The 13,441-nt window shown below is 33.8% G+C and overlaps 1 protein-coding gene across 2 annotated transcripts in view; it reads left to right on the top strand.

The window, feature by feature from the left end:
- FAF1 (Fas associated factor 1) overlaps nt 1–13,441 on the top strand; it is a 440,606-nt gene that overhangs the window by 238,961 nt on the left and 188,204 nt on the right. For both annotated transcript variants that reach the window (XM_069477930.1, XM_069477931.1), the window contains one exon: nt 531–617. In XM_069477930.1, the coding sequence (XP_069334031.1) occupies nt 531–617 (87 nt within the window). The remainder of the gene's footprint in view (nt 1–530; nt 618–13,441) is intronic.

Raw genomic sequence — 13,441 nt, 5'->3', positions numbered from 1 at the left:
AATTTGGGGTGATTTCAAAGAAATAACCTCTATTAATAAATTTTTATATTTTTGAAACTTACATCAAAAAATAAAGACAACTTCAAGTTTTTCCTCCCCTGCCCCACCCCAAACCACTACCCTTCTCTCTCCCACATAGAAACTTGAAATATATGTTTGAATCATTGCACATTTAAAAAATTAAATAATTTACAAAAATTTATAATTGCGGTCTGCCCTAAGTGAACTATATGCCTGAAGTTTGTTGACTGAAAAGAAACTTGGAAGTCAGCCAGGAGCTGAAAAACAATCAAGGGAAGAGGGATGTTTCTTCAACTATTATTTCATCTAGTCTTCATTGAAAATCTTTTAAAATTGATACTGTTCTTTTTTACAAAATTTTTCTGACTTGTGTTTTCCTTGTTTTAAATTCTTGTTTTGAATCTAGAAGAAAACAGGAAATTCAGTTTATGTCACATAAATTGACTGGAAACTATCATAAGTCATGTAGAAATCCTATTTTAATTGTGCTATCTCTTTCTTTTTAATAGGTAAAGAGAAATGTTTATGACCTTACAAGTATCCCTGTTCGCCATCAATTATGGGAAGGCTGGCCAACTTCTGCCACAGATGACTCAGTAAGTAACAGTCAAATTCTCAGTTTTATATCCTCCTCTTTCTTTTGCTACTTTAATTCTAATTGGCTTTGATCATAAGCAGAATCAAATGCTTTGAATCTTCCATTGAAAGAACTTTACAAGTCAAATAATGTGAAAATAAGAGGAGTTGTAATAATTTGAGTTCACTTGCAGAACAGATATTACAAGCCAAACACATCAACATTGTATTGGTAATGTTACAATATCAATGTCAAGAACTTGATGCTTCTTGATTTGACTTAAATTTTTCCTTGATGAGAAGAATATATTCAGATATTACTAATGTTCAAATTAAAACATTTTTTTCCTAAGTTACAGTATTTCAAAATCAACCTAATCATTATATTTCATTCTAAAACTACATTTCTCATAGTAGACTGGTTCTTTAAAAACCATTTTTATGCTATGTTGCCCAGGCTATAAAAGAGAAAAGAAAATAAGAATAAATACATAAATAAATAAAATAAATAAAAACAATTTTTACAGTTAGTATTAAAAAAGCACTTTAATCTTAAACATACCCATAAATTTCACTATCATGAAAAACTGGAAGAAAAGATTTTGTCTGTCATTTTTGCCTATTATTATATTTATTTATAATGATTTTCCTATTGTAAATTTTCAAACATTTTCTATCTCTGCCTTATTTCCAATCAGTGTTCTTTTCCATGAGAGTAAATTTTATTATCTAAGGAGGCAACTGAAATTGTTTGGTCACTTTTTCCCATAAACTTGCTTATTCTAACCAGATACTCATTTCTTTTAAAAAAGTAAAAATCAAAGAATCTTTCAGGAGTCTAAAGTTAAATCTAATTTTTAAAATAAATAGGGCTAAAAAGAAATTGGGACTTTGTAAACATCTTTTAATAATTATGGCTTAGAATTGAATTACCTTTCCATATTTTCTAGTAAATGGTATGTTTCTGCCTGGATAATAACTACTTCTCTTCCAGCACCAACACCATGTATTTTAATGTGCAGGAATTCTCTATGCAAGACAGAAAAATTTTAAGACAATTTGTTTCTGTAGATACTACTTGAGTCTAATTATTCTACAGTGTTAAACTCTGTGCCTTTGGAACATGCTTTTGTGGGTTAGGAAACTTTAAAAATAATCAGAAAATAGCACAACTTTTTTGAATGAACTCTTCCAGCAAAAAAATTATTTAGGTATAGGCCCTTACATTTATTTCTGAACAACTGATTTTATCATTGAGATTATAATATATCATTAGAATTATTGGCTGGTTGTCCAATGCTAAGGATAGTAGTTGTTGGGGTTTTTTGTTTTGTTGGCTTGTTTTGGGTTTTTTTTGTTTGTTTGTTTCCATTGAGGTTAGAAATTTGACAGAACGTGCTACATTTGTTTTTACAAAATTAAAAGAGTGATGTTCATAAATGATAGCCTACTGTTTACCTGACGAGACATGAATAAACCAGAAATGTTCTTAGTATTGTCTAAGAACCTATTACAAGAAATAACAGAAGAAAATAAAATGAAGATGTAAGCATGCCACTTAAATTCCCTGAGCTTTAATTATCTCACTTATTTGAAGCATTGTTATAAAGGTCCTTGATAATATATATACAGTATCTGACTCATAGTAGATAATAAATAAGAGTCAATATTGTGATTAACATTAAGATAACTCAAAAAAAAAAGATCGCAGGTATGCATTGGCTGGTTTAAATAAATGAAATGGTGCCTGAAACTTGCTTCAAAATAACCTGTGGGTGGCGGGAAAGAGTGAGGATAGAGGTAATCCAGATTAGGCATCTATTGATCATTGTTGAATCTGGTTGGAGTATATATTGGGTTTATTATACTGTTCTCTCAACTTCTGTATAATTTGAAATTTTTCATAATAAAAAGTTTAAAGCAAAAATAATCTGGTTTAGGAGCACAGGCATAAGGTAATAGAGAATGTCTAGAAATATGGGGCTTCACAGGGTTGGAAAAGCCAACTGCTCATGGATCCCACACTTGTAGAAAGCAGACTGAAATAGGCTTATCAGGTGCCAGTTCCAAGAATAATAATTACGCAAATTCAATAAAGTACGATCAGTTCTTCTGTTTGTAACATAGTGCCTTATACATTTTAGGTGCTAATTCATTGAATTGACACTGCCTTGTCTTTTCTTTTTCTCTGTTCTTCTTTTAAGAGACAGAGTCTGGCTCAGTCACCCAGGCTGGAGTGCTGTGGAATGATCGTAGCTCACTGTATTCTTGGGCTCAAACCATCCTCCCACCTTAGCCTGCCCAGTAGCTGGGGCTACAGATGTGCCACCACCATACCCAGTTAATTTATATATTTTTTGTAGAGATGGGGTCTCACTATGTGTCCCAGGATTGTCACAAACTGACAGTCTTTTGAGACCCATGTTTAATGAATTTTATAACATCTAATTTCTTACCAAAGAGCTGTAATGCAGTTTCACTACTATAGGAAAATACGGAAAGCAGCTAAAACTGACTGTATCCAAGACTATAATGCTACTTGGTGCTGTATCTAACACGGCAAACACAAGAGGGAATCCCCACCAGGAGGCTTGATTCTTTTTGCCTCATTATTCATATTTTCACCTTGTCCCAGAATCTGTGAAGTGGTGCCTGCCCACACCTCCCCAGAGCAAATGTTGTCACATTGGCAGGATGTTGCCTTAAGCTGCATGATTTGATAAAACAAAGATGTTTAGGGCCAGGCTGCTTTTAACTGGTGCTACAGCAGATCCACCAGCTCCAGCGCTTGAGTTTAGATAAAAATGGCTTATAACTGTAGTCTTCTAAGGAGATCCTAGCCAAATAAGTGTCATAAAACCTTACTTTCATTAGGACTATAAAAACTCATAAAGCTGGTGCTTGTAATCTATATTGTTGCAGGCAGTGGTGTTTTTATACTTACTGAAATCACTCAAGTGGAGGCATCTGCTACAAAACAAGATAGTCCTCACAGCTTAGGGCATGAATTGGGTACAGCTGAGAAATGTCAGCTGTGTAAACAGCCTGAAATGTGTTACCAACAAAAATATAATTAATTTCTTTCCAAGACAGTGTGCCATAACTTATTACTTAGAATGGTTTAACTTTTCAGAGAAAGCACCTGAACATTTGCTTCCGAGTGCCAGAGTAGAGGATTGGTTATAAAGGTCATTAAAAGTGAGGTTAGTTTGTACTTTTCCTGCTCGGTTGCAGAAATTTGTATGGCTTTGAATATACAGTAGCTTTAGATACCAGTGGCTTCCATGAATTTATGGAAATAGCATAGATTAAGAACTTATTGGAGTTGGAGTGATGAAAATATTCTAAATATTAGATTGTGGTAACGGTTGCACATCTCTAAGTTTACTAAAAACTATTTAACTGAACATTTAAAATGATTACATATTATGGCTTGTAAATTATGCCTCTGTGAAGCTATACTTTTAAAAAAAGAAGTGGATGGGGAAGAACGAGATTAAAATACTTCTTCATTTGTGTTTTTTTATACTGCATGAGAAATACTTTGCAGTAACACAGGAGATGTTTTCCTCAGTATAATTTTCATTAACCTTTGATCTACTAAACAGGATGAAGAAATAAGCTTCTTATAATCAGATTCTTATACAGTCTTGATTCTTTTACTAACCTGGTAGACTTCAGTCTTTTGACACTTTCAAACTACTCAGTGAAGTCAACAATCAAGAACATTGTTGCCCTTCTCCCTTCAGAATTAAAATATTTTCTTCCTTGTGGTTGTACTCTAATGGAGTATGGGATACTGTATGAATTGTCAATAACTCTTTCAGTTCCTTTTGCACTCTTTCATCAGGGAAATAGGTATCTAACGCTTCACCAGAAGGGGAATGTTTTCATGCTGTGATAGTTCAGCTGTGAGAACAAGGAGTTGCAAGCAGGCAAAATCTCATTTTACACTTTAACAAGGACATTCTTGGTTTCCAAAGAGTAGAAATAAGTTTAACACTGTGAATTATGTTTAGACACCTTATTATAATGTAGATGATTTGAATATATGTAGTTTTTTAAATTCCAGGATTTGATAATGCTTATATAAGAGAGGAAAAGTCCTTCAATTTTAATACTTTCTTGTTGTATGTCTTTATTTTTCTTTTGAGATTACTAATAGTCTTCCCATTGGCTAAGAAATACTCAGAATTTGAAAATTAGGAATTTTAGAACCAGAGATCTTTGGCATGTGTTGGGAGACAGAGACTTATTAAATATTTTTACATTGAGAATATAAGGTTACTTATAAGCAAAACCATTACATGGTGGCCTTTCTATAAAATAAAAATAAAAGCAAAAACCACACATGCTCTTAAATAGAAGTAAATCTGTGAATGAGGGAATATCATTTGCTTTTTTCCTTCTAATGGGGAACATTTTCTTCTGTGACTTCTCCCTGGTGTCTTGCGTTTAGCTGATGTCTAGTTGTGGACATTATCCTGACACAGGACCACCACCCCCACTTTATAGGAGTTATGGTCCAAATGCAGAGTCTCACAGTCTCCAGTTACCACATATTTACCACACTGTAGTTACCAACTAAGTAAATTCATAAGCCTCTACTATAGTCATTCTATTCATTGTTGCAAAGTTAATATTTCTAAAGTACAACATGAATCACAATCAGCCTTGCTTACTTATTTTAGGTGACAACCCAATACCTGCTGATGTATGTACAAGTTTTTATGCTGACATTCAAAAACTTCCATCCTTTGGTCTGAAACTTTCCTTCCAGGTTTATTTTCCCATACAGGCCCTGAGTAAATACTTGATAAATATTTATTGAACGAATGATTGAATATTATGCCTTATGTGCCGCAGCTTTAGCTAAATACTCATCTTCTTCAAATATACTTGTTGCTGTCTCCCACTCTGTGTCATTTAATACTATTCCTTCCACCCAGAATACTGACAATTATCTCCCTTCCTTCAAGACCTTTCTTTAAGAAACCCTGCCTATGTCCCTCTTCCTATGGTCCTTTCTCTAACCCTCTTAGAAATTAGTTTGTAGTTCTGTTCTTCTATTTAAATTCTTTTCACTTCTTCTTCTTTTTTTTAGACAGGGTCTTGCACTCAGGCTGGAGTATATTGGCACTACCATAGCTTACTGCAACCTCGAAATCTTGGCCTCAAGCAAGTCTCCTGCCTCAGCCTTCCAAGTAGCTAGTACTACAGGCATGCCTCCTCAAGTCTGGCTAATTTTTAAATTTTTGGTAGAGAGAGGGTCTCCCTATGATGTCCAGGCTGGTCTCAAACTCCTGGCCTCAAGTGATCCTCTAGCCTCAGCCTGTCAAAATGCTGAGATTAAAGGCATGAACCACCATGCCCAGCTTCTTTTGTTCTTTCTTTCCTTCATTCTTCCCTTCTCTCCTCATATCTGACTCTTATCACTTACCATTTGAGTCATCACAAACAACTTCTCTGGGTCTCAGTCTCCATAACTATAGAACAAGGATAATTACTCATAGAATTATTTTGAAGACTAAAGGCATCAGTAGTTACGAGGATAGTTACTCCTAGGTTTATTTTGAAGATTGAAGTAGTTAGTACTAATAGGTTATTAAGTATAAAGTGTCCAGTTTGAGAAGGTTTGAGAAGTTCCAGATGATGTTAATCATGAAAATGAACCACGTGGGTGACATGAGACCAAGGTGGATAATGATGAGCTGAAAGCTGTAGTAGAAGTGAATCCATATCAATCTACATGTGAATTAGCAGCAAGGTTCAACGTTACTATTCCAACAGTATTGAACCATTTGAAACACATCGGCAAGGTAAAGAAGCTGGATAGATGGGTTCCACATGACTTAAAGGAATGTCAGAAGAGAAATCATCTCAAAGCTTGCCTTTCTTTTCTGTCATGACATAAATGCAAACCATTTCTACACCATTTTGTTACATGTTATGAAAAGTGGATTCTTTTTGACAATCGCAAGTGTTTGGCACAGTGGTTGGATAAAGATGTAGTGCCGAAACAGTCCAAAACCAAATATTCATCAAAAAAAGCTAATGGTGTCTGTCTGCTGGTCCAGCGCTGGTATTATCCACCACAGTTTCATGTAACCTGGTCAATCAATTACAGCGGATGTCTACTGCAACCAATTGGATGAAATGATAAAGATGATTGTGATTAAGCAGCTGAGATTAGTCAATTGAGACAGGCCAATCCTCTTGCAAGACAATGCTTGACCACATTTCGCACAAACAACACTGCTCAAAGTATAGCAGCTGGACTTGGAAACTCTCTGTCACCCTGTATTCACCAGACCCTGCACCAACTGACTACCACTTCTTCCAGGTTTTGGACCACTTCTTGCAAGGAAAAATATTCAGTTCTTAACAAGCTGTGGAAAATGCCTTTTGCAATTTCTTCTCCGCTTGTTCTCCAGGCTTCTTTGCTGCTGGCATAAACAAGCTACCCTTAAGATGGCAAAATGGTGTCAATAGTTTAGGCACATACTTTGATTAATTGTACTGGTTCTTGTTTGAGATACAATAATATACTTCTGATTTGAAATCGTATATTTCATATTTAATGACCTATAGAAAGAATGTCTAACGTGGTTAACCTTTGGCTATTATTGTTTTATTTCCATTCATCTATCTATTCATTCACTTGACATTTATGGAACAACTCTTATAGACCAGTAACCTTCCTGGCCCTTAAAGTTGCAAGGATAAGGTCTTGCTTCTCAGGGATTGAAGAGTATGTTGGAAGATGTATATAAACAAACAATGACAACTGAAATTTATATAAATGCAATGGGATCATAGAAGAGGGAACAACCAATTTTGCTAACAGATGGTGATGGTGAAAAAAAAAATGGCTTTCCAGAGAAAAAGGACATTTGATTACGTTTTAATTTGCATATTTGCATTCTCCCCTTTTGTTAATTCTAAACCTTGGACATAGAAACTGTCTTTTCTCATGTTTGTATGCTCTGCAGGATCAAATATATTGTTTTATGCGTTCATTTATTTAAATTGTTCAGAGCTCCACTAAGTTGACATCTATCACAATTAAACAACTAAAGGATCAATTTATATGATTATAGTAAGTAACTTGATAAACTTTTAGAGAATCAGATTATTTTCTTTCTAATAAAAATTATCAAAACTAAACTTTTTTAAGTGGCAAGTAGAATAACAGATTTAAGAGAAGGGGAAGCTACATTGTGAGTTGGTTTGTACCAATGTACGTGTGTGTATGTATGTGGGGGAAAGAAAAAGAGAGAGGGAGGAAGAGGGAAAGGGAGGGAGAGAGAGAGAAAGAGGGAGAAAGAGAGAGAGAAAACAAGTGAGCAGACCAATACAAGTTCACTGAATCCCAGCATTGCTATTATTTGCATACATTACTTACTATATGATTTTCAGTTTCTTTATCTGCAAATTAATTGGAGATGATGTTAACACTGTTGAAAATTTATTGTGAAGATTAAATGGGTTAACATATTAGGTTGAACTATATGAAATTGCCATTTTTTAAGGACAAAAATGATTGCATATTACCAATTTCATATGGTTTTAGCTGATGTAAAAGCACATAATATAATGCAGGGGTTGGCAATTATGACTGTGGGCCCAAATCCCACCTACCATCTGTTTTTGTCAATAGTGTTTTGTTGGGACACATTCACACCCATTTGTTTATGTTTTGTACCTAGCTGCCTTCACACTAGAATGGCAGGGATGTCTAGTTGCAACAAAGACCATATGGCCCACAAAGCCTGAAATATCTACTATCTGGCCCTTTACAGAAAAATTTTGCCAACCCCTGGTGTGATGTCTGGCATTTAGTAGGCATTCAACAAACGTTAACTGCCTTTCCCTTGAGTGAGCACCTTCTTTATATTGCATACACATGCAGAATCAGAACCATTCTTTGAGTAGCTTCAGGGTCATCTTTTGCTATTTAAATTACTTTGTTAGCCTATCCTAGGGCAGATAGATTCAAGCAATCTTTGGACATTTTCACTGGCTTTTTCTTTATTTGGCAAGGTCATGGATAATGTTGCTTCTGATAGTGGTGAGACTCAGTAGCTTCAGAGGGTTCATTGCCCTTGTCAACATATAGAGTCTTTTACAAATAACACAGGCAAAGACTAAACAGACGGAAAGAACAGCTTTGAAAGCAATGGAAGAAAGTTTGGGTTTTAAAGGGAAGAAAAGTGAAATGAACTCTATCCTGAATAGAAAGAATGAGAAGTTTGGTAGTGTGGATGAAGCACTCAAGGGACATGTTTACTCAGTAAATATGAGGGAGAACACATGGAAGTGAGACAGCCCCATAGGAAAGTTATAAGCACTGAAATCTGATGCTGTGGATCTTGATTTCAGTTTATTAAAACCCCAAACCTGTGGACTGCTGCTTCTGCCCATGAAGGGGTAACTGCTCTGGGATTTTCCTTCCCTGTTTAAACAACTAGAAGACAGAATACAATACATGAAACAACTGTTTTCAGATACTAGACACAAGTAGTGCAGAGCTCTGAAGAAGAAAATAAATGAGTCCTGTCTTATGTTCTACCTGGAGGCAATTTCTGGATCCCATTGTAGGGAGGTGAAACCAAAACAGAGGCTGGTGATTTCACTGAGTTGAAGGGACACGGTTTGGAGTTTGGGGAGGCTAAGGCAGCTACCAGGCAGCTCTGCAAAGCAGACTACTAGCAGAGAAAAAGGTCCAGAAGTCTGCGTCTGGTTCCCCAAGTCTTTAGCTGAATACTGATCTGTATGTATACAGGGTGAAATTCCAAGAGGCCAGACAAAGAAAATCTGCCAGAAAAAAGAACAATCAAGTGGGAGCTGTAAGGTAAACAATTCCCAGAGCTCACACAGAGCTAAAAATAGTTTTAGTTACTACCAACCATAGTAGGGGCACCTCAGTGAATATACAAGGCATTCAGTAGACATCTTCAGAAGAATTACACCTTTGTGGAGTAGATAAACTAGCTCTAGAGTGAAGGACTTCCTTTTTGAAAGCTTAAAAATAAGCCTTAAAAGGAGCAAGTTGATTAACAGGTGCTGCCTCTAAAAACAAAGTCCAGCATCCAATCAAAAGTTACTGCACATACAAACAAGCAGGCAAATCTGACCCATAACCAGGAATGAAATCAGTTGAAAGAAACAGAGAAGTGACTTAGATAATGAAATTAGTAGATGTAGACTTTAAAGTAGCTGTTATAATATTAGGAATATGCTCAAGGATTTAAATGAAAACATGAACTTAATGAGGAGAGACTAGAATATACAAAATAGAAAAAAAAAAACTTACTTCTAGAAATAAACAATACAATATCTGAAGTGAAAATTTTTTTGGATGGGATGAACAGCAGGTGAGATACTTACTGCCAAAGAAAAGAACAGTGAACCTGATGATATAGCGATAGAAACTATCCAAACTGAAGCACAGAGAGCAAAAGACAAGAATAAATAAATTATCAATGACCTGTGGGACAAAATTAAGCAGTCTAACATACATGGAGCCAGAGTTGTAAAAGGAGGGGAAAGATGGAGGGAACAAGGTCAAGGAAAAAAAATTTGAAGAAATAATAGCTGAATTTTTTCTGTATTTAATGAAAACTATAAACACATCAATTAAAAAAGTTCAGTGGACCCCAAGAAGGATAAGCAAACAATTCCATACTAAAAGCATGCCCTAAAAAATTGCTGAAATAGAGTGAAAAAGAAAAAACGTTCAGAGTAAAACTATATGTTACACACAGGGAACAAATATAGAATGTTCAGATTTCTCATTAGAAACCATGCAAGTCAGATGACAATAGAATGACATTTTTAAAGGGCTGAAAGATATTTTTAAAATGACCAATTAGAATATGATATCCAGTGAAAATAATCCTTCAAAACTAAAGGTGAAATAAAGACTTTATCAGATAAACAAAAACTGAATTTGGTGCCAGCAAACCTACACTACAAGAAACATTAAAGGAAGTTCTTTAGGCAAAAGGAAAATGATACCAGATGGAAATTTGAATCTACAGAGAAGAATGAGAGTGTCAGTAATGATAAATATGTGGTTAAATATAAAAGACATTTTTCCGCATGTTTTTAATGTCTTTAAAAGATAATTTTTTAAATGAAAAACAATAACAAGTAATGTGGAATTTTTTTTAACATATATAGAAGTAAAATATACGATAGCACAAAAAACAGAAAGGAAGTATGCTGTCGTAGAGTTCCTACATTATATGTGAAGTGGTATAATATTAATTGAAGGTAGTCTATAAAGTTAAAGATGTATATTGTAAACCTTAGAGCAGCAACTAAAGAAATAATACAAGGAAGTATAGCTAATAAGCCATTAAAGGAGAAAAAATGCAATACTAAAAAAAAAAGTCCAAAGGAAGGCAGGAAAAAGGGAAAAAAGAAAAGATGGGATTAATGTAAAGCCAATAGCAAGATGGTTTAAATCCAGCCATATTGATAATTACAGTAAATATATTGTTTATATATTAAAAGAGATTATCAAAATGAATTTTAAAAAGCAAGATTCAATTATATGCTGCCTATAAGAAACATACTTTTAAGTGACAATGATAGGTTAATCTACTGTGAACATCCTTCCACCAAATAAATGGAAGAATATTTACTATGAAAGCACTAAACATATGAAAGCTGTAATGATTATGGGACATCAGAAAAGATACAGAACAAAGAATATTATTAGGATTTAAGAGAGGGATTTCATGCTAATTAAAAGGTCAACTCATCAAGAAGGCACAGTGATCCTAAATGTATATGTACCTAATAACAGTTTCAAAATATATGAAGCAAAAACTGCCTAGACTAAAACAATAAATAAATCTGCAATTATAGTTAGAGATTTCACATTTCTTTCTCAGTAGTTTACAGAAAAGTAATAAGTAGGGATATAGAAGATTTGAGCAACATTATTAATCAACTTGACCTAATCAGACTTTATAGACACTTCACCCAACAGTAGCAGAATATACATTCTTTTCAAGTATGCATGGTACATTTGCCAAGATAGACTGTACCCTGGGCCATAAGTAAAGTTTCAATAAATTTTAGAACATAGTAATGAGAATTATTGACTAACACAAAATCGAATTACATATCAACAACATAATGGTATCTGAAGGGCCCCAAATATTTGAAATAAACAACATACTTTAAAAAAAAAATCCATGAGTTATAGAAATCACACAGATTGGAAGCATTTTAATGAAAATGAAAATACAGAATATCAAAATTTGTGGGATGCAACTATAAAGCAGTGTTTAGAGGAGGATTTATAGCTTTAAATACTTTTATTAGAAAAGGAGACCCAAATCAATGACCTCATCTTCCACGTTAAGAAGATAGAAAAAGAAGAGCAAATTCAATCCAAGTAAGTGAAATGATATAATAAAGATAAGAGCAGAAATCAATGAAATAAAAAACAAAGAGTAGGAAAAATCATTGATCAAATGCTGACTCTTTGAAAAGATCAGTTAAATTGATAAACTCTAGCTAGGCTGATCAAGATAAAAAGAGAAAAGACAAAAATGACCAGTGCCAGCAATTGAAGAAGGCATATCACTACAGATCATACAGACAATTAAAGGATAAAAAGGAAATATTATGAATGACTTTATGCCAATAAATTCTACAACTAAGATGAAATGGACAAGTTGTTTGAAAGACTCAACTTACTGAAATGATCCAAAAAGAAATAGAAAATGAGAATAGCTCAATTATAATTTTAGAAAGTGAATTTGTAATTAAAAATTTTCTGACAATGTAAATGTCCCAGATGACTTCACTGACAAACTCTATCAAACATTTAAGGAAAATTAATACCAATCCTATACAGATTCTTTCCCAACTCATTTTATGAAGCTACTGTTATATGGATACCAAAATTGTTCAGAGACATTATAGCAAAAGAAAATTACAGACCAATATGCTTTTTGAAATACATGTAAAGTTTTTAACAAATGTTACCAAATTAAATGCCACAAGATATAAAAAAAGTATAGTATATTACATTTTAAAAGGGTGAATTTTATGTTATGTGGTATGGTATTATATCTTAATAAAGCTGTTATTTTAAAAAGAAAAGAAGATGAAGAAGATGGGCCAGGAGAAGTCCAAAAAAAAAAAAAAAAGGATTATGCATCATGATCCACTGGGATTTATCCCAGGGATATATGGATGGCGCAACAAATTTTATTAACAAAATTAATGAGAATATATCCATGAACAGCTGAATAGATCCTTAAAAAGCATTCAATAAAATTTAGCATATATTCATGATAAAAATCAGTCAGCAAGGTAGTAAGGCAAAAATGGTACAGCTGCTTTGGAAAACAGTGGCAGCTTCTTAGAAAATTAAATTTTCACTTAACATACAATCTCAACTCCTAGGTATTTGCCCAAGGGAAATGAAAACATATATTCTCACAAAGATTCGTACTTGAATTTTTTATAGGAGCTTTATTCATAATAGCAAAAAAACAGAAGCAACCAAAATGTCTATCAACTATCGACTAATAAACAAATTGTGATATATCCATATAATAGAAGTTACTCTAAATGAAGAGGAACTATTGATATGTATATACACATACACACATATGTACATCTATATACATATGTGTGTGTATGGATATGCATATAAGTGATATATGTATCACTTATGCTAAGTGAATGATAACAGACACAAAAGAGTATAGCACTATGTGATTCCGCTTATGTGAGATCTGTAAAAGATATAACTATAGCTATAGAAATCATATCAGTGTATTGCCAAGGGGTTCTAGGGGAGATTGACTCCAAT

This window comes from Eulemur rufifrons, chromosome 8, assembly GCF_041146395.1.
Source record: "Eulemur rufifrons isolate Redbay chromosome 8, OSU_ERuf_1, whole genome shotgun sequence".
NCBI lineage: Eukaryota > Metazoa > Chordata > Mammalia > Primates > Lemuridae > Eulemur > Eulemur rufifrons.
This window is presented reverse-complemented; position numbering and strand designations above follow the sequence as displayed.